We start from the raw sequence: 26501 nt of genomic DNA on the forward strand, positions 1-26501 counted from the left end.
ACTGAAAGGCTCAGTGAAGCAACCAGCACTCCCTGCTCTCTCTGTACACCACTCGCTCCCCAGAGGCAGCCACTTCTTGTTATTTAGCGGTTTCTTCTGGTAGTTTGTGCCACAAAAATGCACATCCCTTCCATATGCATTTGCTACAATTTCTTGAGCCATCTGCTCTGAACAGTATCCGGTGACTTCATAGGATTTATAGATGCTGGTGTAATTCTCCAGAACCACTTTCCTTCATTCTTTAAAAACATATCATCATCACTGTGGTTAAAATTCTAGTTCACTCATTTTGTTAAAGGAGTATTCAGTGTCTTCATGATTAGGAATGAGTAAGTATGCTTCACTGTGTACTCAAGTAATAAATTATGAATAACATGTCCTTTCTTAAGTATTTTTCATTTCCCTGGATATTCTAATTCCCTTTTTAAAAAAATCATCTTATCCTATCTACCATCTATTTGCCAGACATGTATACAAACATGTAATCCTAAAATTTTATTTTACCTATTTTTATTTTATTTGTTATTATATTTATCTTCCCCTCCCCCAAATGTGCTCTCATATCAGGTTTTCTATAGAGAGACTGAGGGTAGGACTGCGTCTGTGGCTTAGTGGCAGAGTGCTTGTCGAGCACATGGAAGGCACTGGGTTTGATCCTTAGCATCACATAAAAAAGTAAACAAAGTAAAGGCATTCTATCCATCTACAACTACAAAAAACACAAACAAAAACAAAACAACAAAAAACACGTGTCTTCTGAGACATGCTTCCAGGGCTGGTACATTGGGGACCAGTTGCTTCTACAGCCTGCTGCTTATCAAGCATCCACAATCTCTTCTCCACTCTTGGGCTGAGCCCTGTGTCTCCCATATCCCATGTCTTCCATTTCCTGGCTTACTCCTTCATCTCCCTAAAGGAAATTCTTGGGCAGCTTTCGTACACCTCATGGCAAATATACAAGTCAGAGTTTTTTGTGTGTATTCCAGCAACCTATGTATTAATCCTTGAGATATCAATGCTGTCCTGAATCTCATTTGTAGGCACTGACTGGAGCAGATGAGTGAGGTTAACCAGATCTAGCCCTTCTGAAAGCATGTATGTGGTGGTGGGAAGACAGGCCTGCCACCTCTGAGGTGCTGTGTGTATGGGTACTGGGTAGGCTGGTAGATAGCTGAACATGACAGTTACCCAGCTGGGACCAGAGAACTGGCAGTATGGACATTGGAAGCCTGTATGTCTCAGCTGTATTCGTATGAGCCCTGAATTGGGGTTTGTTTGACTGCTGGATGAATATGAATGATTGCCAAATAAGTCAGTGGAGTTCTAGATTGCATTAATTAAAAAATAAAATAAAATAAACCTCCTGGACAAGGGAGGTGAGGGGCCTGCTTAACTTCACAGGGGGCAGTTCACGCCAGGTTTGTGGTTCTGCTTCCGGTATATGTTGTTCATTTGGCCATCTTTTCATCCTGATTGTTCATTTAAATGCTGCATCCTTCTACAGTTCCCCTTGACACTTGCCCACAATTCATTTATTATTTGTCTGGGTCCTTAGTCTCTATTTACTCACTTCCATGTTGTTAAAAAAATAGGTCTTGCTTCTCTGTTGAGTCAAGTTTCCCAAGGATACTTGGACAAGCCACTTAATCCTTGTGATTATGAACCTGAACCAGAGGCCATAGTCTTGGCTTCCTCTTTGTCTCTGGGCTGTGTGAAGTTCAGATGAGTTGTATATTATATGCTTTACAAACAGTAAATGGGGGATGATGGTGTTATTTCCTGTCCATTTGTTACTATAATGAATAACAGCCTCAAATTAGCAAGCCAGTTAGGCAGCTGTTGTTCCTAGCATCTGTGTAGTGTCCCCACCCTGATGTGTCCTGAATTTCCAGTGGGAGAAAAAAAAGCTTGCTTCTTAACCTCCAAGTTCTTTAGTACTTGAAACTTCCTTTCAACTTACTCTGCCTTTCCTCTCTGAAGTCCATAGGCTTTCTGCTCATTTGCAGTGGGCTATCTCGTGGCTCAACTCTGTGGCTCCAGCTGCCAATGATGAAGGAATGGGGTAGGGCCTGCTCCAAGCAGCCCTGGCTCCCTGATGCACCAGACCTAGCCTGGGAATACACTGCTTCCCCTGGTGCTGGGCACTCACTGTTCTATTTCTCTCTGCTGCATGATGAGGCTTTTGAACTCTGGCCTACTGCAGTCTGATGGTCATGGTGGGTATATTGGTTAGGTCCTTGTATAGACTGTGGTCTCAAGACCAAACTTGGCCAAGGATGCACCAGGCCTGGGGTCCGCTTCATTTACACTCCTGGGTTTACCTATTGACTTCCAATCCCAGAAGCTCTGGGCCCTGAAAGATAAACTTGAGTGATCTCGCAGGATCAGCTATGCTGTGCCAAAGCCAGCCCTCTCCAAGTGGCCCTTCTCCAGCCCTAGTTTCTCAGTGTAGACGCCTTTCCTCAAAGGCTTTGTATCTGAGGAGGCTTGTTGCCATTTCTTGGCACTGGGCCTTGTCTTGGGACACTCAGAACCTCATTGGGAAACCTTAGCACCAAATCTTGAATACCAGGAACTTAAGTTTCTACTCCTTTCTAAAAAGCACTAGCTTTACACAGCAGTGGTCTCAGTCACCAAGGAGCTTGTTTCTCTAATCTTTGGCTGTGGGTACCTGCTCATCCTGTGTTGCATAAGATCACCCCTTAGATGACTGTTTATGGAAGTTTGCCTTCTTTTTATCAAAACACCATGCCCCATGTAAATATGACTCAGGTAGATGCTGGGGACTCTGGAGAAGAAAACCTGGGCTAGAGCCCTGTCCTGGCTGTGTTCTCGTGGCATGAGCATGGAGTCCTGTGCAAGTTCAGTTCCCAGGGCCCTGTGCTGTCGGAGAGGTTGAGGGAGAACATGGATGCCTGTGGATGCCTGGGGTTGCTGTGAAATAACTTTTCTGGTGACCTTGAGCAGTTTGCTTCACCCTCTGAGCCCCTTGCTGCTGCAGGGTCCACGTACCCATGGGGATGGTGCTGGACAAGGATCTGGTACCTTGTAGAGCAGTGCACTAGGTGGCATTAGGAGGTATCTTTCAAGTGTGAGATTCTGGGAAGTTAGTAAGACAGGCTGTGAAATTTTCCACCTCTGTGTGAAACGGGCTTTTAATCTTTAGTTGTGCCTGGGGTTGGTACAGGATAGCCATACCCTTTAATAGGATGTGTCCTTTTGTTCTTGTGACAGCTGTCTTCTCTTCTGTTTCTTTTGGCTTTTTTTTTTTTTTTTCTCCCTCAGCCTCTATAATTTCTTCTCATTTCCAGCTTTTGAATCGAAAAGACAAGACTACCTTTGAGAAATTGGACTACCTGATGTCTAAAGAAGATAATTACAAGCGGACACGGGAATATATTCGAAGCCTGAAGATGGTGCCCAGTATTCCCTATCTAGGTAGGAGTCTGAATTGGCTTATTATTATTATTTTTTAAGAAACAGTGCCAAATAAGATGTTTTTACAGTTTCTAGTTGAAAATTTTCCAGGAAATAGCAGGGTGCGGGTAAAGAGGCAATTGGTTGGCTTCTTGTGTTGGAACAGGCTGTTGATACTTCCAGGGATGGGAACTTTGAAGAGGGTGGATTTTCTGCCTCTTAGACCTGTGATCTGTGAACCCAGGCTTCTCAGCTGCTGCCCAGACAACTGCAGTGATGGCAGCAGAACTTCTACTGGTTCATCCCAAACTTGAGGACAAATCCTCTTTTCTGGTTCTGCTTTTTTTTTTTTTTTTTTTTCCGGTGCTGAGGATCAAACCCAGGGCCTTATGCTTGCAAGGCAAGCACTCTGCCAACTGAGCTATATCCCCAGCCCTGGTTCTGTTCTTAATTAGCATATTTCTTAAGATTTGTACAAACAAAATTATAGCAACAATTATTTATTTTCCTGGTTAGAAAATAATATGTGTTCATTTTAAGGAATTAGGAAGAGAATCCCACCTACAGATACTTTGTTCCTTTTCTAATCATTCCTTTGGGCGTATACAAAATACGTGTGTTTACCTTAAACCCCTAGTGCTATTATCCATATTTCAATACTTTGGTTCAGCCCCCTCAGATGGATTTGTCAAGCTTGAATCTGCTGTCTGGTATTAACCATGTGAGTTATTTCTACATTCTTCAATGAACATCTTATTGCAAAAACTTGTTATATACAATTATGATTATTACTTTGCAATAAATACCTAGAAGTATGATTCAAAACTGGTTCAAAACTTATGCAAAAAGGCATGCTTTTTCAAAATGCTTTCCAGAGAGCTACATCATTTTACACTTTTATTAGAAGTGGATGAAATTGCTTTTCTCCCACATGTACAAATACTGTACATTTTCTTTTCTTCTCTTTTTAATCTTTGCCAAATTGATAGGCAAAAAAATGCTTCTGCTAGTTTGGGCTTCAGTTTTGTGTTAATTTTAGAAATTTTTGTATTTTTATGATGTAAAATAGTCTTAATAAGGAAAACCTAAGATTTTATAGAAGCGACTCCTGATATTTGCAGGGATCTAGTATAATTATTTTTAACATATATCTTTGGCATGATGTTTCTCTTCTGTGAGCATTCTTTATTTACATTTTCTAATTCTTTTAAGGCCAACTTGGAAATTTTGTTTTTTAATAAAAAATTGTCTATTTGATTCAGGCTTTCAAAATTATTAGCATAGGGCTTTCCCCATTTAATTTTTTCACCATAATGCATTATATAGTATATTTTTTATAAATTTGAACTTCTGTGTATATATGGTTATATTTGCTGTGTGTTCCTAATAGTTTAGATTTTTGTGTTCACTTTCTTTTTTAAAATTTGCCTTGTCAAAGGTTTATCCATTGGTCTTTCCAAAGAATTAGATTTTGGATTTGTTTATCAGTCACATTGCCTTTCTTTCTTTTTTTTTTTTTAGAATTTTCTTTTTTTTTTTTTATTGTAAACAAATGGGATACATGTTGTTTCTCTGTTTGTACATGGCGTAAAGGCATACCATTTGTGTAATCAAAAATTTACATAGAGTAATGTTGTTTGATTCATTCTGTTATTTTATCCCTTCCCCCCACCCCTGCCACCCCTCTTTACCCTCTATACAGTACTTCCTTCCTCCATACTTGCCCCCCTCCCTAACCCTAACTCTAACCCTAACACTAACCCTTCCCTCCCCCCCATTATGTGTCATCCTCCACTTATTAGCGAAATCATTCGTCCTTTGGCTTTTTGAGATTGGCTTATCTCACTTAGCATGATATTCTCCAATTTCATCCATTTGCCTGCAAATGCCATAATTTTATCATTCTTTATGGCTGAGTAATATTCCATTGTATATATATACCACAGTTTCTTTATCCACTCATCAATTGAAGGGCATCTAGGTTGGTTCCACAGTCTGGCTATTGTGAATTGAGCAGCTATGAACATTGATGTGGCTGTGTCTCTGTAGTATGCTGATTTTAAGTCCCTTGGGTATAGGCCAAGGAGTGGGATAGCTGGGTCAAATGGAGGGTCCATTCCAAGTTTTCTAAGGAATCTCCACACTGCTTTCCAGAGTGGCTGCACTAATTTGCAGCCCCACCAGCAATGTATGAGTGTACCTTTCTCCCCACATCCTCACCAACACCTGTTGTTGCTCGTATTCTTGATAATCGCCATTCTAATTGGGGTGAGATGGAATCTTAGGGTGGTTTTGATTTGCATTTCTCTTATTACTAGAGATGTTGAACATTTTTCCATATGTTTGTTGATTGCTTGTAGATCTTCTTCTGTGAAGTGTCTATTCATTTCCTTAGCCCATTTGTCGACTGGATTATTTGAATTCTTGGAGTAGAGTTTTTTGAGTTCTTTATAGATTCTGGAGATTAGTGCTCTATCTGAAGTATGATTGGCAAAGATATTCTCCCACTCTGTAGGCTCTTTCTTCACATTGCTGATAGTTTCCTTTGCTGAGAGAAAGCTTTTTAGTTTGAATCTATCCCAGTGGTTGATTCTAGCTTTTATTTCTTGTGCTATGGGAGTCCTGTTAAGGAAGTCTGATCCTAGACCAACAAGGTGAAGATTTGGACCTACTTTTTCTTCTATAATCTGCAGGGTCTCTGGTCTGATTCCGAGGTCCTTAATCCATTTTGAGTTTAGTTTCGTGCATGGTGAGAGATATGGGTTTAGTTTCATTCTGTTGCATATGGATTTCCAATTCTCCCAGCACCATTTGTTGAAGAGGCTATCTTTTCTCCATTGCATATTTTTGGCACCTTTGTCTAGTATGAGAAAATTGTATTTATTTGGGTTTGTGTCCGTGTCCTCTATTCTATACCATTGATCTACCTTTCTATTTTGGTACCAATACCATGCCGTTTTTGTTACTATTGCTTTGTAGTAGAGTTGAAGATCTGGTATTGCAATACCCCCTGTTTCACTCTTCCTGCTAAGGATTGCTTTAGCTATTCTGGGTTTCTTATTCTTCCAGATGAATTTCATAATTGCTTGCTCTATTTCTGTAAGGTACATCATTGGGATTTTAATTGGAATTGCATTGAATTTGTATAGCACTTTAGGTAGTATGGCCATTTTGACAATATTAATTCTTCCTATCCAAGAACATGGAAGATCTTTCCATCTTCTAAGGTGTTCTTTAATTTCTTTCTTTAGTGTTGTATAGTTCTCATTGTAGAGGTCTTTCACCTCTTTTGTGAGATTGATTCCCAAGTATTTTATTTTTTTCGAGGCTGTAGTGAATGGGGTAGTTTTCCTAATTTCTCTTTCTGAAGATTCATCACTTATGTATAAAAATGCGTTGGATTTATGGGCATTGATCTTGTAACCTGCTACTTTACTGAATTCACTTATGAGTTCTAAGAGTTTTCTGGTGGAATTTCCAGGTTCCTCTAAATATATAATCATGTCATCAGGGAACAGGGATAGTTTGAGTTCTTCTTTCCCAATTCGTATCCCTTTAATCTCTTTGGTTTGTCTAATTGCTCTGTCCAGAGTCTCAAGAACGATGTTGAATAGAAGTGGTGAAAGAGGGCATCCCTGCCTTGTTCCAGTTTTTAGGGGGAATGCTTTCAGTTTTTCACCATTTAGAATGATATTAGCCATGGGCTTAGCATAAATGGCCTTTACAATGTTAAGGAATGTTCCCACTATCCCTATTTTTCTAGTGTTTTCAGCATGAAGGGGTGCTGTATTTTATCAAATGCTTTTTCTGCATCTATTGAAATAATCATGTGATTCTTGACTTTAAGTCTATTAATGTGGTGAATTACGTTTATTGATTTCCTGATGTTGAACCAACCTTGCATCCCTGGGATGAAACCAACTTGATCATGGTGCACTATCTTTTTAATATGTTTTTGTATGCGATTTGCTAAAATTTTGTTGAGAATTTTTGCGTCGATGTTCATTAAGGATATTGGTCTGAAATTTTCTTTCCTTGATGAGTCTCTGTCTGGTTTAGGTATCAGGGTGATATTGGCTTCATAGAATGAGTTTGGGAGGGTTCCCTCCTCTTCTATTTTATGGAATACTTTGAGAAGTATTGGAATGAGCTCTTCTTTAAAGGTTTTGTAGAACTCGGCTGAGAACCCATCTGGTCCCGGACTTTTCTTTGTTGGTAGGCTTTTGATGACTTCTTCTATTTCAGTACTTGAAATTGGTCTATTTAAATTGTTTATGTCCTCCTCGTTCAGTTTAGGCAATTCATATGTCTCTAGAAACCTGTTGATGCCTTCAAAATTTTCTATGTTGTTGGAGTATAGATTTTCAAAATAGCTTCTAATTATGTTTTGTATTTCAATCCTGTCTGTTGTGATATTTCCTTGTTCATTCCGAATTTTAGTGATTTGGGTTTTCTCTCGTCTTCTCTTTGTTAGTGTGGCTAAAGGTTTATCAATTTTGTTTATTTTTTCGAAGAACCAACTATTTATTTTGTCAATTTTTTGTATTGTTTCTTTTGTTTTAATTTCGTTGATTTCAGCTCTGAGTTTAACTATTTCCTGTCTTCTACTACTTTTGGTGTTGTTCTGTTCTTCTTTTTCTAGGGCTTTGAGCTGTAGTGTTAGGTCGTTTATTTGTTGAGTTTTACTTCTTTTATTAAATGTGCTCCATGAAATAAATTTCCCTCTAAGTACTGCTTTCATAGTGTCCCAGAGATTTTGATATGATGTTTCTTTGTTCTCATTTACCTCTAAGAATTTTTTAATTTCCTTCCTAATATCTTCTGTTATCCATTCATCATATAATAGCATATTGTTTAATCTCCAGATGTTGGAATAGTTTCTGTGTTTTACTCTTTCATTTATTTCTAACTTCAATCCATTATGATCTGATAGAATACATGCTAGTGTCTCTATCTTCTTGTATTTGCTAACATTAGCTTTGTGGCATAATATATGGTCTATTTTAGAGAAGGATCCATGTGCTGCTGAGAAGAAAGTGTATTCGCTCTTGGTTGGATGGTATATTCTATAAATGTCCGTTAAGTCTAAATTATTGATTGTGTTATTGAGATCTATGGTTTCTTTGTTCAATTTTTGTCTGGAAGATCTGTCCAGTGGTGAGAGAGGCGTGTTAAAATCACCTAGTATTATTGTGTTATGGTCTATTTGGTTTCTGAAATTGAGAAGGATTTGTTTGACATACATGGATGAGCCACTGTTTGGGGCATAGATGTTTATGATTGTTATATCTTGCTGATTTATGCTTCCCTTAAGCAGTATGAAATGACCTTCTTTATCCCTTCTGACTAACTTTGGCTTGAAGTCCACATTATCGGAAATGAGGATGGATACTCCAGCTTTTTTGCTGAGTCCATGCGCATGGTATGTTTTTCCCCATCCTTTCACCTTTAGTCTATGGGTATCTTTTTCTATGAGGTGAGTCTCTTGCAGGCAACATATTGTTGGATCTTTCTTTTTAATCCAATCTGCCACTCTATGTCTTTTGATTGATGAATTCAGGCCATTAACATTCAGGGTTATTGTAGAGATATGATTGGTTTCCCGGTCATTTGGTTCATTTTTTAAATTTTATTTATTTATTTGTTTGACACAACTTGTTTCCTCCTTTATTTGACAATTCCTTTAGGATAATTCCTCCGTTTGCTGATTTGCTTCTTTGTTTTTCATCTCTTCCTCATGGAATATTTTGCTGAGAATGTTCTGTAATGCTGGCTTTCTTTTTGTAAATTCTTTTAGCCACAGGCCTCTTCCTCCAGGCAGCCACCCAGTATTCCGGTGCGGTCACTAGGAGTCCAAGAAACTCACTTCGTGCCTCCACCTCCACCAACCACCCATAGCCCTGGGCAATCAATCACTCCGAGTCGAAGTGACCCTCCCCGTTCCTCCTCCTTCTCCAGATTACCCCCCGGGTGTTCAGGAGCGGTCGCTCTGAGTGGCTCTGAGTCCACGTGACCCGCAGCACGGGTCCTCTGGGCAACCGCCCGGAGCTCTGGTGCGGCCACGCAAGACCAAGCGTCCCACCACGCTTCTCCTCCAGGTAGCCCCCCTGTGTTCAGGAGCTGTCACTTTAAGTCCAAAGAACTCACCACTCGCCTTCTCCTCTGAGCAGCCGCCTGGAGCGCTAATGCAGTCACTGCGAGTCCAAAGGACCCGCCCCGCTCCTCCTCTTCCTCCTCCTACTCCTCCGGGCAGGCCCCGGGGTTCAGAAGTGATCTGAGTCCAAACAGCTCGCCACGCATCCCCTCCTCTGGCAACCGCCTGTAGCTCTGGTGTAGTCACCCCGAATCCAAGCGGCCGCGCTCCTCCTCCTCGTCCTCGTCCTCAGGGCAGGCCCCAGTGTTCAGAAGCGTCGTTCCGAGTCCAAACAGCTCGCCGCGCAGCTTCTCCTCTGGCAACCGCCTGTAGCTCCGGTGCAGTCACTCCAAATCCAAGTGGCCACGCTCCTCCTCCTCCTCCTCAGGGCAGGCCCCGGTGTCCTGAGTCCACACAGCTCTCCTCGCCACTCTTCCCCTGCGCAGCTGCCGGAGCCCCAGTGGTTGCTCCGAGTCCCAGCGCTGTGCCGAGCGGCCTCTTTTACGGCGCTCCCAGCTGTCCGAGTTCACTGCTCCAGCGGGGGGAGGGGCGTCTCGCCGGCAGTTCTACTTCACAAAGTTTCCTGCGTTCCGGGACCACCGTCCCATCCGGGATGCCCCCCAGGGGGTGAGAGTCACCCGGCTGCTTTGAGTTGGTCCCAAGCGTCTCAATATCTCCTCTTTTGAATCCTGAGTCCTGGAGCAACATGAAATGCAGCCACCCTCTAGGCCGCCATCTTGAAACCCACATTGCCTTTCTGCTTTCTGCTTTTTAGTTTACCATATTCTATCTATGAAGTGCTTTTTCTCTTTCACATTTTAGCACCTTTGAAATTAGGATGTATCTTTCAATTAATGATAAAACATTTTAACATTGTTTGCTTGGCAACAGCTTTTTTAGTGATACATAAAAAGGTATACCTTTATAAGAATTACACAATTCTTTAGTAATGAAAAACAGTTTAAGGCTATAAATTGTCCTCCAATTGCTGCTTTTGCTGCATACCACATGTTTTGACACATTAACATTCTCAGTGATGTTCTTTAAATATTCTGTAATTGTATTTTAAACTTTTATTCAAGTATTACTTGGTGATTTTTTTTTAATTTTTAAGGACTTGGTATTTTTTTTCTAACAGATTTATTAAATAATTAATATATAATCCATTTAAAGAATGCAATTTAGCAATTTTTAGTATATCCACAGAGTTGTGTAACTATTACCACAATCAGTTTTAAAGCACTTTTATCATCCCCAGAAGAACCTTTTTACCATTAGCAGTCACGCTCTTTTCCCTCTTTCTAGCGCACACCCCCACCCTTAGCCCTAAGTCACCACTAATCTACTTTCTGTCTTCGTAGTGTTGCCTGTTCTACAATTTTTATGTAAACTGAATCATAGAAATTGGAATTCTTCTCTTAGCATCATGTTTTAAAAATTCATCCATTTGGAGTATGAAATATGGTTAGTACTTCAGTCTTTCTTATTACCAAGTAATATTACATTGTATAGATACACTACATTTTATTTATTCATTCATTTGATGGACATGTGAGTTGTTTTAAATTTTGGGGTATTATGATAATACTTCATGAATGACTGGGTTTTTAAAAAATTAGTCTTCTTTCATTTTTTAGAATTTGACCTATGTGATTTCTAGGTTTTTAAAAAATATTTAAGATTTTCCTTGTGGCTTAACACATGATCTGTTTTTATACATGTTTCATGGGCTCTGGGAAATGTATAATCTTTCAAATTTCTCTTAAGTTGCCTTATAATATTCAAATTATTAATTTTTGACAAGTTGGTCTATCAAGAACAGAAATACACGTTAGAGTCCCCTTGTGTTTCTAGTAATTTCTGCCATATGTGTTTAGTATATAGGCATTTATAACAGTTATAGACTCATTGCAAAGTCTCCCACCCAAAACGATCTTGGTTCCATGTTTTTTTAAAATATTTTTTTAGTTGTCAATGGACTTTTATTTATTTTTATGTGGTGTTGAGGATTGAGCCCAGTGCCTCACACATGCTAGGCAAGCACTCTACCACAGAGCCACAACCCCAGCCCTTGTTTCCATTTTTACTTGCTTTTGCTTCTTTGATATTAGTTGAGTGACACCAAATTTATATCTTATTTTTATTGCATTATTTTATAAATCTTTTTCTATAGCTTAGTTTTAATATTTTAAGCAGCCCTGCTCTAGATGTGATCCTTTCAAATAGCATTTAGTTGGCCCTAATATGAGAGACCTTGTCTTTTAGTAGGGCCATGTAATTCTTTCACATTTGTTTTGTCTTATGTTGTGTAATCGAATTGAATTTCATTGTGTGCTTCCTCTTTTCAGGCTTTCTCATCCTTTCATTGTACCCTTCTTCGAGCTTGCAGTAAACTGCAGTGTCTTTCTACTTGATGGCTGACAGATCCCCTCTTGGGTTCACAGAGGAGGGCATGTTAATGTGCACAGCTCCCAAGTCCATTTCCACTTTGCCTGAGGCTCTCAGTTGAGGGATGGGATTGATGGTATGAGGGTGAGGGCAGCCTAGTACCATGTATGGCTCAACTGGTGGGCAAACTCCAGGACAGTTAGGGATTTCCTCTCTAACAGGGGTGATCAGGAGATCTGCTGTATATTGTCTACCCTATCTGTGTGCATCACCTGCCTGAGTGCTCATGATATCCCAGGCACTGAGAGGGTGCCTAGGGTCACATTATTGGAAAGTGCAAAGCAAGGAATGGGCCTAGGAGGTCTGGCTATGAGCCCTGAGCTCTTGCCACTGCCTGCTCCTGACTTCCCATCTCCACTGTTCAGGTCAGTATCTTCCCCTCCCTTGCATTGTCACCTACCTGTCTTCTGTCATATGTGACTGTACTATCACTGGCACTATATAAAATGGATGAATCATCTCCGCTCTTTCTTTTGATACTCTCTGTTGTTAAATCACCAATCAGGTTGTCTTAGGTTTTCAACATCACTGGCTAACCCGAACTGGCTTTTGGGCCCCTTGCCACTCGGAGCATCTGGACAGAGCAGCATCCTTGCCTGCCATCACCTCATTTCAGCTGCCTCTTCCTGGCAGGTGCTTCCTATTGGCTCCTCGAGGCCTCCTGCATGGCCTTCTGCTCTGGCATTGAGAGCCCAGTGAACTGCCCTGCTTCTGTCCCCTCAGCCTTGTTATGATTTCCCTCTTGCCTTAGGCCAGTGGGGCTGCATTTCTCACAGTGCAACAGAACATCAGAGGGAAGAACAGAAGGCACCTGGGCTCTAGTGGCTTTCTGTTCTTAGGTCAGCACAAGAGGTTTACCTTGGGAGCTCCACAATTTGAAAAACAAACAAAGCAAGTTCTCATTCTGAGGCTCAGTGGGGCCACTGTCCTGAGGGCAGTTGGGGGGCTCCACTTGCTCATCTGAATGCCATGGACAGACCCTGCCCAAACCTGGGTTGTGGTTTCTTTTAATACTGGATTCCTCTTGAAAACCCAGCCTTAGTGGGGATGGATTTGTTTATCTAAAAAGCAATGGTTACATAATTCCTGGAAAGTACAATATAGGAAAAAATGTCTGTAACCGTTTGTTTTTCCCTGGCAAATCCTCCCGGTAGGTCTTTCCTAAGAGAGGGAGGGAGCTGCTCTGGGAGAAGCTTGAGCTCCATTGAGTTTCCAGCTGCTCCTTGCTTCCACTGCCTGGGACTTTGCTCCAGCCTCAGCTCCAGCCTCAGTAGCTATTTGCTGCTAATAGTAAATGTGGGTTTTATTTTTGTAACAATTGTCATAACTTCTGTGGAAGGTTCTATGCTAACTGGGTTCCCACGACTCCACTCTTGTGTCATCCACAAAAATTGCCCTCAGGTAGTACCAGCTGCTGTTGCTGTTGCTGTTGCCAACCTGCGCGGGTGTGTATTCCAACCTTTAATGGATTTTAGAACTGGTTGGTCGCATTTTGGTGTCCTGAATTCCTTGTGAAACATAATTTAAAAAACACAGAGGGGAAAACTTATTACATTTTAAAAATAAGACTTTCTTTGAATCACATAGTTTCTTCCAAATTACTTCAGAGTGTGAAAATAGTACTGGGATATTCAGGTCAACATTTTTGCAGCTAATTTTGTATGATAGCAACTCCCATAAACACCCAGTTCTGATTGAAATGGTAACAAAAGCAGGCAGAGGTTTGAAGAAAGACTATACCACCTATTTCTAAATAGCTACGTTGATTTAGGGGGTGTTTGGTTTTCACTACTTATTATTCCTTCCAGGAAATAACTAAATAAAATTAGGAATGTGATGGATTTTAAATGCTTTAGTGCTGATTCTGAAAGTACTGTAGCAGTGTGGAAAATTGTGATCTCTCAAGAAACAAAAAATCAGGCATCATGACAGTTCTGAATAATAAGAGAAAACTTAGACATTCTTGGTAAATCTACCCAGACCTCTAATACGTGAAGGAAATTTCGAGAACCTAAGCTATTTCTTCAAATAAACAAACCCTTCATTTTTTTTTTTTAAATAACCCTCTATTTTCAAATATAAATTCTGAAGTTTAAGACAAAGGCAAGTTGTTTGTGAGTATAAAACACACTGGGCTAGTTAGCCAGACATCTGAAAGGGTTTTCAAAAAGAAGTGGCCTTTGGTCAAAAGGAAGTGAGTGCTGATGCCCCAGAGACCCCCAGAATAGCCGGCAGCACGTGCTAGGCCCCACCAGAGGCAGGTGTGCCCTCACCACTGCCACTGGGGTTCAGTAAAAACTTACGTGGATTAGCCACAAGCCACCACTGCCCTCGAGAAGCCCCCACCTAGCCCCAAGCACTGGCCATAAGATAGAAGCTGGGAATGAGTTGAACTCTCTGAAGGGAATGGCAAAGGAACAGATAAAGGGCACCCCACCCAGTCTGGGGTACCAGGAAGGGGCTTCTGGGAGGAAGTGGAGCTCTAAAGGTTGTACAGGCTGGGTTCAGAGGTGGGGAGCTTAGCATCCCCCACAAAGGTGACACCTTGCCCTGAAGTGGGGAAAACATGTTTTTTTAGAAAAACTGGCTGGAGAGTCAAGAATGAGGAGGAGGAGGAGGAGGAGGGTATCATGAGAAGCAGCTGGAGTGGAAGGAAGGGGCCTAGATGCTGGCAGTGGGCAGCTCAGCTCTGACTTGACTCACCGAGCAAGAGCAGCAGGGAACTGTGGAGGGGTTTATGTAAGGGTACAGCTGGGCTGGATTTGCGTTTAGCATATACCATGTTGGCTGCAGTGCAGAGTGGTTTCTAGGAGGTCTGGCTAGAGGAGGGAACATCAGTTAGGAGATCATGGATAAGCCTGGGATGAATCACTGCAGTTCACGAAGAGTGAGGGGCCAGGGAAAGGCCCTTACAAACAGTTCATTTTAGAGCAAAGTTTTAGAAAGACCTAAGACAATTTTTGGTGAACACAGCCCTTATACCTGATGAGACACTCAGCACACCCCCGTACATGGGCTTTGAGAATCAGCATGTGCATTGAGCCTCGGACACCCTTAAAGCAGAGGGGAGAGATCAAGTACAGGAAGGGTGGAGCCAGCAGGCCCAGCCTGCAGAGTTGCTGCTGACTGAGACATGCATCTGAGTGCTGTTGCCTCTCTGGTGGGGCAGCCACCCCCAGACCAAATCCAACAGCACCCACATCAGAGTTAGCAGTAGTGTCATCTGACTGGCCCCAAGTCAGCCAGCATTTAGGATAGTCCTTTTTCCAACTGAAAAACTTCCATTCCACATGCAGGAAATCCAGACTTTTCTCAGTTCCCCACCCCACATACTTCCAAGGACCCCCAGAAGCACTCATTTGTTCCACAGCTTCTTTTGGTTGTGGCTCCATGCCTCTGCTCACTGCCTGACCTCACTTCTTGACCCCTCCCACTGGTGGGCTCCTCCCCTCTGGCCTTCTCAGGCTGACCCAGTAAAGAGCCAGGTTTCTTCCTCAGCTGGAGCAGCAAGGCTGAGGGATGAGTAAGGGTATGGCAGTGCCACAAAGAAAAGTCTAAGCCTAGACTCTAATATGTCTGACTGCAGAGCCATGGCCAGGCCCTTTTCTCCTCTCTACCCTGATGGCCGTATGCTGCAAGTAGCCAAACTCCTATCCTCCCTTCCTGGCAGAGGACAAACTTTGATCAGGATTCCCCTTCCCTTAATCAAGACAGTCAACCTTCTCTCAGGTCTAGTGAGCAGGGAAAAGCTTCCCTCTGCCCCAGGCTCAAACTTATTTCTCAGTCAACAGAACGATCTCAAAGATGTCCCATTCCCATGACATGCAAGAAACCTTTCCATTATTTTTTAAAGTGGTTCATTGCATATTGTTCTAAATCTTCCCTTCCATAAGGGAAAAGATCATCTTTACTTTTGCAATCTCAGAATTTGTTACATTAAAATACACATTTCTCTGGGGTTTCATAGTCTTTCTCAGTTCTTACAAAAGCTAATGGGTATCATTTAAAATCCCCATTTTATGAATGAAAAAAATCTACAACTTAACCTATGACTTATCACCATGGCTGGGGTTCCACCCAGTCTTAACTAGTGTGTCCTCCAGTCCACATCTGTCTCCATAGAGATAAGCAGTGGGAGGAAGACATGGAGGTCAGGAAATGAGCCCTGGGGCCCGTCGGCTTTCTGCGTGCCTTGCTGGCCAAAGCTGGAACATCTTGTCTATTTCTCCCTTCTGTGGCCCTGGGGAAGACCTATCATCAGCCTTTCTGTGGTTTGTGTTTTGTCTGACAACCCAAAAGAAGGTAAGAGCATAAACCCATTGTGTGTGAGAGAAAGTGTGATTTTGTAGCAGGAACCTGTATTCTCACCAGGACACCTGTTCCTCTCTGGCTTCCTTAACTCTTGAGATCTCTAATTAGAAACTAACTAATAATCATTACAACTCATGTTGACTCTTTCACACTTTATGTGCATTATCTCATGCAATCCTCCCCACACTCCTTCCTCTGAAGGAAGCACTATTTTTAACTTATTCCAGAGCTGCAAAGTATGAATAAGAGATAAAAGTGACTCATTTTAGAGATCAAATTATAAAAGGAATGTCTCTTCTATGTTGAGTACTTGCTCTATCTTATTCTCTTGGGTCACTCATCCTGGGGGAATTCAGCTGCCATGTGCTGGACAATCCTATGGAGAGGCCCATGTGGCAGGGATGGAGGGCTGCCAACAATCACGGAGGGAGTTTGGAAGAAGGTTCTGTCTTAAAATTGAACCTTCAGATGAAACCAAGACCCCAGCTAGCAGCTGACTGAGCCTCATGGGCAGCCTTGAGCCAGAGACACTGCCTAAAATATGCCCAAGTTCCTGATCCCCAGAACTACAAGATAATGAGTGCTCATTGCAGTCTGCCAATACATAAGTAGTACATTGCAGGACCTCATCACTACTCCACATTGACAATTCCTTGTTACCCAGTCTGTTTTGGGACAAAAATCAACCATCACACACCATGTGGGAGTGTGACCACTAAGGGAGCCGGAAGTTCCAGGGCCCCATCAAAAGTTAATTTGGTGGAGGGAAATACTATTGGTGGAGAGGGTGACTCCCAGTTTGAGAGGCGATGAGTTCCCACAGCTCTGTAAGGAAGAAGGTGGCTGGGGGGACTAATCATGGCCTGGAAGGTTCCCCACAGAAAGGCTGTGGTTTGTTGACCAAGTGCATGCTGGGCTCTGGACTACCATATGTGCAGGCCCGTGGGGGCCCCATGCCTGCCTGGGGGAAATGAGGGAGTTTTTGTTCTTTACAGCCACCCAGAAGAGCTGTGCCCAGGAATGGCATCGGTCTCTCACACATTCTTTTAAAAACTTTTAAAAATTACAAAAGTAACACATTGCTTGCTGTAAAGATCATTCACACTAAAAAGAAGTCTATAAAGCAAAAAGTGAAAATCACATTCTTCCTCTGCTCCTGCCCAAAAGCACCACTGCTAGCAGCTGGTGCGTGGGCCCTTCCAGACGTGCCAATCCACAGCCACAAGCAGCTGTGCCATGGAGGGTGATTAAGATACTGCATTTTCTAATCAGAGTTGGAGTGAACGTTTTATGCATAGTGCTTTGTACCTTACTTTTTTCCCCACTTAAAATGTCAGATCCTGCTCAGAGGCAGCCAGTGTAGAACCCCTCATTCTTTTCAGGAGCTCTTCAGCACCTGCAGGTATGTGTGGGTGTGTGCTGGTCTGGCTAGCCATGCCCCACTGATGATCACTGAGGTGGTTTCTGCTTTTCTGCACTTACAGATAGCAAAGTGGAGAACATCCTTCTACCTGTGTCTATACCTTCTACTTGTTCCATTTGAGACATGGAATGCTAGATGTGGAACCACTAGGGCAAAGACTGTTGCAGCTTTCTGGCGGCCACCACTGGGATGTATTCTGAAAAGGCTGCTGTTGTCCTTCCACCGGCAACATGGGCATGCCTACTTTTTCACTCTCCCTATGCTGAAATGACAGGTGAAGGTGGCTCTTTTTAAATATGTACTTCTCTATTGGTCTGTTCTTTTGGCTCCTGGATTAGGCAGCCAGGATTCAGGCCTCTCACACTGATCAGCTGCCCTCTGCCTCCTTAATATCTGGTCCTGTTCCCTAGGTCCCCACATAGCCCTCCACTGCCCTAATCCACGAGGAAAGGCTGCCTGGCTTTGGGTTCCCATGGAGAGGAGACCCAGCACACTTGCCTAGGCCTGGTCAGCATTTCCCAGCTTTGAAGTGGCAGTGAGCTTCTTCTAATCCTCTCCTTTCATTGAAATAACGAGGGAGTAGGCCTCTGTCATCACATGGCTTCCCTCCCCAGGAGCTGCCTTTCCAGGCTCTGGGTCACTCCCATATCTGCTAAGGCTCAGGACAGCTACAGGCAGGAACTCTGTCCTTGAGATGTCCCCGAGCTTTAGGATGCACTGCAGCAAGGGGAAGAGAGAACAGACATCGTGACTGCCAGCCAGATGGCCACCCACCCAGGAGGGGCCACATGTGGAAGTGCTTTGGGAGGCTATGCAAACAGTGGAGATAATCTGCATCTGGTCCCCACTCATGGGTTGAGCTGGCCCAAGATGCCCCAGGTTGGGAGAGACAAGATACTTGAATGTCTCAGGGATGCTTGGCACCAAGTCTTGTGTCCACAAATGGTAGAATCCCAGGTGAGGACTGGTTCCAGCCTGACTCTGGAATCTGAGAAAGACCAAGGTTAGCAAGCCCCAGACCTTGAGGTACGCAGACAGGAGATAAGCAGCCATAGCCAGGACCCAGCTACCAGATGATATAGACCAAAGCTCAAGCCAGGAAGAACTGGTATATGAGGTGACACCAGACTATTCCCAAGTGGAACACTTTGACCACTAAAGGTTGGGGTCGTTGAATCTGTAGGTTGTAGGACAAGTGGCTTTCTGTCTCACAGGAGGGAGAGAAGAAAGGTAGGTTCAGTGGCTTTGGCTATTGGAAGGCCCAAGAAGCTATGAGATATTATCCATGACTGCACCTATTATTCTGTGCCCTCTGCTCTGAAGTAAATTGCCATAGATTGGCTCTCTGACATCTAGGGACCTGCTGTCCCCCTGCTGCTTCTGCACAGGAAGGCAGGCTAGCCACCTTTGTGGGCAAGAGCCCTGGACCACCAAGGTTCTCAGATGCATTCCTGAGTAATGTGGGTAGAAATGGAACAGCGGTTTTGCTTCCTCCTAGAGTGCAGTGGAGGATGCCAGGGAGGCAGCTCAGGAACCAGACTCTTGGTGCTGAAGTTCCCAGGTTCTCAGGCTGCATGTTCTTGGGCATGTTGTTTACGTCACAGAGACTCAGACTCTATGTTGAAGAGAGGGTAATTATAAAAACCATCTTAAAGGGCTGTAAGAATTTAAAAACTTGCATGCTTCCTGGCACATGGAAAGCAGCCCATAAATGTAGATAATATTAGTGTTGCCCACAGCAAAATGTAGCCAGGAAGTCCCCAGCAGTGCTCCTTATATTCTGTTGAGAAATCTAGCGTACCCAGGAAGGATAGGAAGAGCCCCATCAGGGCGTAGCCAGGGGTCATGTTTAGTGACCCAGCTGGGCCTGGAAGGGTTAGGTGTGCTTTTTGGGAGAGAGCAGTGGTCAGGAGAGGAGGGCCCAAGGAACAGGACCTTGAGCAATGGAATGGAATCCATGTAGTTGGCAAAGCATGGTCCCCAGAGAGGATGGGAGCCAACAACCATTGTAGTATAGTCAACCCTTTTTGAATGGAGACCCAGCCCATAACCCTTACCCACAGGAACCTGGGAACTTCCCTGCCTCTTGCACAGCGTTGTGCCCCAGCAGTAGCCTTCGTTCACCCAGCCCAGCTCCGAGCCAGCTGGACAATCAGATTCTCCATCCAGAAGCTGGCCTCAGAACATAGGGATGCTGGCACTCAGATGCGGGACTTGTGTGCTCGGGGAAGCTTGCTGGGACAGGGAGTAAGGGTAGTCTGGATGGGTGCATAGGGAGAAACCGAGAAAGCAGTCCTACAGGAAGGGGAGAGGAGCTGGGCTGGGAAGGGTGCTGCCACCTTTCTGAAGGTTTTCCAGGCAGGTTCTGGTCCTGGCCCTCAGGAGGCCCAGCTGCATCCCTGCCTGTGGACTCAGGGAGATACCTCGGGTCCTTATGTAACCAGCTTATTAAATGAGCTGGACTCAGTCAGGTGGAAGAAGAAACCAACCTTATTTTTTCTGCAGTGTCCTTTCAAGCCTCTCAGTGGACTAATTCTCTTCCCAGCCAAAGCTGAAAACTCAGCGGGCCCCTTGGTTTTCTTGATGTCAGGCATGACAAAGCCCAGTCCCTTCTGACAATGCTGTCATTCCAAACAGTCCTGTGTAGCAATCACACGTCTGGACTCCTAAAGCCAACCAGCTAGAGCTGGGGAGAGCCCAGGTCAGCTTCTTTACTGGATCCTGGCCAGTCCCGCTGCCTCCCCCACTGGCCCTTGGAATTGGAGCAGGGACCAGAAGAGGCGAGAGGAAAGAGCCCATGTTCTGTGGCAGCTTGGCTCTCCTCCAGAGATTTTACCTGCGCTGTCCCCGACATGCAGCACGAGCTCCATCTCCTCCTCTTCATTGCTGCCCAGCCTCCCTCTGGGCACCTTGCACCTGCTCCTTATGGGATAACTCTTTGTGGGGTAATGCTGCTCCTCCAGCTCAGCTGACATCGCTGCTTCCTTGGCCCCACCCCTGCCATCCAGGCAGCCCTCTGACTGGGAGCTTCCGGTATCTTCCACTTCTCACTGCTCTGCTGGCTTGGGCCTCACCGGCTCTGCATTGGTTCTTTGTCATCCCTCTTACTTGATTTGGGGTGAGGAGGACATCTCCCCTTCCCATGTGACAGAGGACATATCATAGGGACACATCATTCTCCGCCACCCCACAGTCTTTTCCCTGCACTTCTTACACAGAATTTGGGTGGGCATCACCAGGCTGCAGACAGGTGGAGATGATCTTGCACCTTGCAAGCTCTGGAATATGAGATCATTGGCAACTATTATTTTGTCCTTAGTCTTGAGAGTGTCAGGTAAAACTGAGGCAGAGAGAGTGCCTTTTTACATTTTTGTACCTAAAATGTGCCCCTTTTTTCTTAATCTAGTTTCCTGGCTTTCTTTAACAGATTTCAACAAGACCGAAGCAGGTGAGGTGATCCAGGAGGTCAGGGAGGACCCCTTGAACTCCTAAGTGTCCAGGCTCTAGGCATGGAGGACTCCCATTGCCATTGCTTCCAGTCCTTTAAAGGTTTCTCTTTCAATCTTGCTCATGTTGGCAAAGGTGGGGGGAGGGTATCCTGTTCAGTGGTACCTGCTTGAGGAACATTACTGGTCAAGGTATTGGCCAAAACTGGGATGTGGGGGTTTGGCTGGCACAGGAGGAAGTCTGGGCTTTGTCGACTTCCATCTGGGTCCACAGAGGTGCCAATCATGGAGAACGTCTGTGATTGTAGGCCTCACAAGGTTACTGGCTGGGAGGCAAAGGAGCACTGCTGATCTGGCGTGGGCAGACCTCTGGATGCCAACTGGCTGTCTGCAGTGAGGGAGCAGCTCAAGGTCCCCAGGCTCAGGGTTCCTGAGCCCAGCTCTCTTTCCCATGCTCTTTCTCTAGGTGCCACCCAGTGAACTGACCTCCTCCCATTTTTACTCTGGTGAAAGCAGGCTGAACATCTTTGAGGGCCTCACTCCTTCTTCTGCTTCCATAGAGCTGGGGTGCGGTTTGAATAATACTCTTGGGTGCTAGGATGGGGCTTGCTGGTGGGTGGGAGTCGGTGTCATCTGCTTTTATTTGGATCCCAAGTAGCTTACATAAAGGACTGCTTCACATTGACTAGCTTGACTTTCTGGATCTCTCTGCTTTGGGGTTTGTACGTGAGGCCAGTAAGCAGTAAGGGTGCACCTTGTTTTCCTTTGCCGGAGTTTCCTACCTCTCCTTACTCTGCTCCAGAGGTGGGAGGTATGGCTGTGGCCTGGGCCAAGGTAGCATTCCCCTGTGACCCAGCAACTGACTGGGAAGTGGGAGGAGGGTTGAGAACTTGTCCTCAGTGCCAACACCCAGTTCTTTCTGGATTCACTCCTGGTGGCACATTCTTGACTTCAAGCCTCACCTCCTGCTCTTCAGTAAGGTGGGAATAATAATCCTTCCTTCACAGAGTTGTGCGAAGGTGACATGAAAGACCAGAGTCCATTTCTAAGCATGTAGTAAACTTCCCAAACATCGGCCTTGGGACTGGGGGTGTAGTCCAGTGGCAGAGCACTTATCTAACGTGTGCAAGGTCCTGGGTTCCATGCTTAGCATCACACCACACACACACACACACACACACACACACACACACACACACACACACACAAAGTCCCCTTAACTACAGCCCCACCAAAGATTTTTCCACAGTTGTATTGCTTGATCATTAAGGAAAACTGCTGGGTCTAAGAGCCTAAATGCATTTTAAATTTTGATATCACCAAATTACTCTTTAAAAAATAGCCAATTTATACTTCAGTCCACAGGACAGAGTATGTATTTCTCTGCTCCCTCGTTGGCATGGAGACTGCCATTTTTACCTTTGCCAGTCTGAGAGGCAACACATGGTAGCTAACCCCTCACCCAGTGCAGCCCCCTAGTTCTCCCTGAGGTTGACATCTTTTCTTGTTTACTGGCCATTTGCAACTTCTAAGATGTTCACATACTTGGCCAAGTTTTCTATCACAGTGTTTGTACCTTTCTTAGTTTGAAATTTGGGGGTATATCATAAATATTAATCATGGATTTGCTATTTACTTGCAGATATTTTCTCATTTGATATTTGCATTTCAATCTTGTTTTGTTTCGCTTTTCTGGAAGACAGAAAAAAAATTTCAAGTCATATCCCTTAGTCTCTTCCTTTATGGCTTTGAGGTTTCCCATCATGCCTAGACCTGCCTTCCCAAGTCACAAATCCCTTGTACTAGGAGACAGTTCTGGTGGCCAGTGGGGGACATGACTTGGGATGAAGGAGATGGAGGCTTCTGGTGGGGAGCCATTGCAGTGGTGAGGAGAGAGGAGGCCAGAGGACGTGGTGTGGAAGAAGGCTTGAGCTGGTGGAACGCATCTCGAGATTGCCTGCAAGGCCCTCTTAGGACGCCTACTGGGGATGTTCAGGATGTAACTGGAAGCACAGAGCTGGGCTCCAGAGAGCCACGCTGGCTGGGATGCTGGCGTAGGGCTCAGGAGGGGTAGGTGGGAACCAGACAGGGAGAGTGCCATAGGAATGGATTGGGCGTGTGCCCTAGATGTCAAATCTTAAAGGGCCCAATCTGAGAGGCCCCAGGAAAGCATTCTAAAAGAGTAACACACAGGTAGATACATCCATGTAGCACTGATGGCTTTTATTGCAGATTTATGTCATTACAAGGATAATCTGGGAATATATTAAAAAACCCTCCCTTTTATATACACAAAACATGCTACATGGTACACTTGTGAGAACTGCTGAGGTAATAGGCACGCACCCAGACGTGGACAGTACCAAACGCCCCACATCTCACATGCCTGACCCACGTGCCCACCGGGAGGGTCTCGCCTTCCTGACTCATCTCTTGCCCCTGGCTTGGCAATCGTCCCGGTAGTACTGAACCTGGCAGGATTCAGGAAGCTGCCATGCTGCAACACACCAACCAAGGGGTCTGGTGGCCCCTGTCCTCCAGAGAAGTGTAGTTTGGGGATGAGGTACAGACTCTGGTCCACCTGAGTATGGGGTCTCCAGTCTGTAGCCATCTGGGGGCCCCAGCACACTGGTGATGACTTCTCTTCAGCTGAGTGTCTCTGGCAAGGTAGGTTACTATTTGTGTGAAGGTTAAAATGACTTGGAAGCTAAAGTATGAACGGAAAATACAGAACTGAATACACGATCTACATGGTCGCCAGCGTAGCTTTGGGCCTGGCCTCCCCTTTCCCGGCCAGAACCTGAGCTCAGACTGTTTCCTGCTCAGAGGTGGAGAACTCTTGCCTGGAAGGAAAGGTCTTGTGGTAGAAAAAGATGGGCAAGGGGTAGAGAGAAAAGGTGCCTTGAACTGCGCAGGTAGTGGGGACTGACACAGAGGGCGCTGGGTGGAGGGTGGTGACGATCCTGAGAACAGAGCATAAAAACAGAGATGGTTTTTGAAATTTGATTAGGTGCCCAAGGGGGTTCTTAAGAGAGGGAGCCAGGACCTCCTGTGTGAGAGATGAGCCTTGTAGACATTCCTGGAAGAATCCAGGCATGCCAAGGCCGAGGATTAGTCTTTGAATTGGGTTACACAGCCTGTGATTTGCCCTTAGGCTCAAGAAACACAGCATCAAGGAAATCTTTTCCTCTGAAGAGCAAAGTTGGGGACAACTTTAACATCTGAGAATTGGAGTGTATTTTGGTGTATATATAGCAAGCCCATATGTATATCTAGACATATCACATGTGATCGTATGTAATGCATATACATGTGGCATACACTTAAGTGCACAGAGAGGCTCATGCACATGTATATCATGAAGGTATTTTGCAATTGTGTTTTATTGTAGGGATAATTTATTTAAAGAAAGAGCTGTCTGCAGTCCTGTCCTAGAAACATGAGGGGCTGTCTGGTGTGAAGGAGAGTAGAGGAGGGACAGAGAACACTGCACCAGTTCAATTCCATTATCTGACACAGTGACTTCAGAAAACAGAATCCAGCTCCCAGTCCTTGCAGCCCAGGACAAGCTGGTGAGGAGTTGCTTACTGTGCTGGGGCTGCCTGGCGATGGCCACGAGATATCAGGAGGGGAGCGGCTTAGTGGAAGGTGTTGGGGTTGGGCCGGATCATCATCACCACCTTCTTGAGTGAGTAGGAACCTCCTCGGAACTCAGCCCAGTAGACTCCGTCCTGGTAGCGGCTCCGGTAATGGCCCCCGCGGTACCAGACCCCATTGAGGTTGGAGTGGGCGCAGGCGTTATACCACCAGCCTCCCTTCTGGTAGTGGGCGCAGTTTCCTGCAGGAGAGAAGGGCGCGAGGAGGTCCCTGGGAGCGGGTTTGTGCCCTGTCCATGGTGTGCTCAGGTCTCCTGCAAGATCCTTTCTGGGAGGCCTTCAGAGTAAGACTGCTGGAGAGATGGACCTTCTGAGGCAGAGGTCAAAGGGCAGGCTTTAGAGCCACTCAGGCTTTGTAACTGATGGGCTGCAAGATCACAGACCACGGGCTTTACCTCCCAGTGTGTCATTCTCATCTCTAAGAGGATGGTGAAAATCCCCCCACCAAGGTCCACACCTGCAGTCTGGAGAAAGTGAAAGTGGCCTGGGGCGGGCAGGGAGCTTCTTAGGAATTTTTAAGAGTTGAAAGGATTGTATTAAAATCATTATAGAATGACAGAGTAAGTGTTAAAGATGAAAATATCCCCTTTTTTCCTCCCCAGCCTGTATTCCACCCAAATAACTTCTTGTGTCATTTCATAAATGAAGGATATTCCATAAAACTCTTGGCATTATCACATCATGCTGAATTTTGCTGCCAAGGACAAGTAGTTCAGAACAGTAAGAAGTGTGGGCAAGGTGTGAGTGGGCGCACAGGGGCACCGTGCCATGGGGCAGAAAGAACCAGAGGAGCCACCATCACCGCTGGGGGGACTGTGCCTTGGAAGGGACTCCTTCCTCCCTGCCAGGCTTGGAGGTTGGAGGACCTGATGGAGAGGCAGCTCTGTTCCAATAGAGATGTGGGGACAGGATGAGGTAGTCACAGCAACCTGAGGCAGACAGCTGGAAGAGAGCCTCAGCCCCAGGCACCCCAGGTTTCCCAGAGCTGTTCTGGGGCCTCAGCTCAAGGCTACAAGGACCAAGTGGTAGTGCTACATTTGGGGAGCAGGGAGAGCCCATGGCCTACCACAGTCTGCTTCCCATTCATCAGGGAGCCCCTCCTGCTCTGGCCTCGCCCACCCTAAGGGCAAGGAACCCTCACATAGTTCTCCTCAAAGAAGCGCCACAGCCGACCCTGTCCCAGGGTCTGACCAGTGCTGAGGGTCATCCTCCTGCCCTGCTCTTTTGGAAGCCTTGGTACAGCAAGGGCCTGTTTCTCCACTAGGGTCAGTGTAGTGCCAGTGTGGTACGAAGATAGGCAGGTCACATCTCACCTGTCCCCCAGTGTCAGGAGACCTCTCTGCTAGAGGGTGACTGCCTTGGGAACCTGGAGTGAAGCTCCTCCACCACAGTGCATAGGTATTAGGATGTGTGTAAAACACAGACCATTCCTGGGACAGTCCCCAGAAGCTGCTACTCAAAGGTGGGGGGACTTGCTTTCAGACTAGGACTGGATGGGAGACCCAGCAGGAGGAGCCATGCTTGCCCAGGAAAGCAGACTGAACCTCAGCCCAGAGGCAGTGCTAGCTACAGGGGTCACCAACCTACAGAACCCCCAGAGGCATCTCAAGCTATTGGGTTTGGGGCCTTGGGAGGCATCAACTATGGGGAAGTCTGATGTCAGCACT

The 26501-nt window shown here is 45.1% G+C and overlaps 2 protein-coding genes across 18 annotated transcripts in view; one reads left to right on the plus strand and one right to left on the minus strand.

Moving 5' to 3' along the window:
- Window positions 1-26501, plus strand: part of RALGPS1 (Ral GEF with PH domain and SH3 binding motif 1) — a 265526-nt gene that overhangs the window by 122235 nt on the left and 116790 nt on the right. For all 16 annotated transcript variants that reach the window (XR_013759595.1, XM_079112919.1, XM_079112914.1 and 13 more), the window contains one exon: window positions 3312-3438. Coding sequence is in view for 15 of the 16 variants with exons in the window: in XM_079112919.1 (XP_078969045.1) it covers window positions 3312-3438 (127 nt within the window). In the remaining variant the exon portion in view is untranslated. The remainder of the gene's footprint in view (window positions 1-3311; window positions 3439-26501) is intronic.
- ANGPTL2 (angiopoietin like 2) overlaps window positions 23377-26501 on the minus strand; it is a 34049-nt gene continuing 30924 nt past the window's right edge. For both annotated transcript variants that reach the window (XM_079112944.1, XM_079112945.1), the window contains one exon: window positions 23377-25016. In XM_079112944.1, the coding sequence (XP_078969070.1) occupies window positions 24817-25016 (200 nt within the window). In that variant the 3' untranslated portion in view covers window positions 23377-24816. The remainder of the gene's footprint in view (window positions 25017-26501) is intronic.

The sequence above is a fragment of the Sciurus vulgaris genome (assembly GCF_902686455.1).
Source record: "Sciurus vulgaris genome assembly, chromosome: 15".
In the NCBI taxonomy this organism is placed as follows: Eukaryota; Metazoa; Chordata; class Mammalia; order Rodentia; family Sciuridae; genus Sciurus; species Sciurus vulgaris.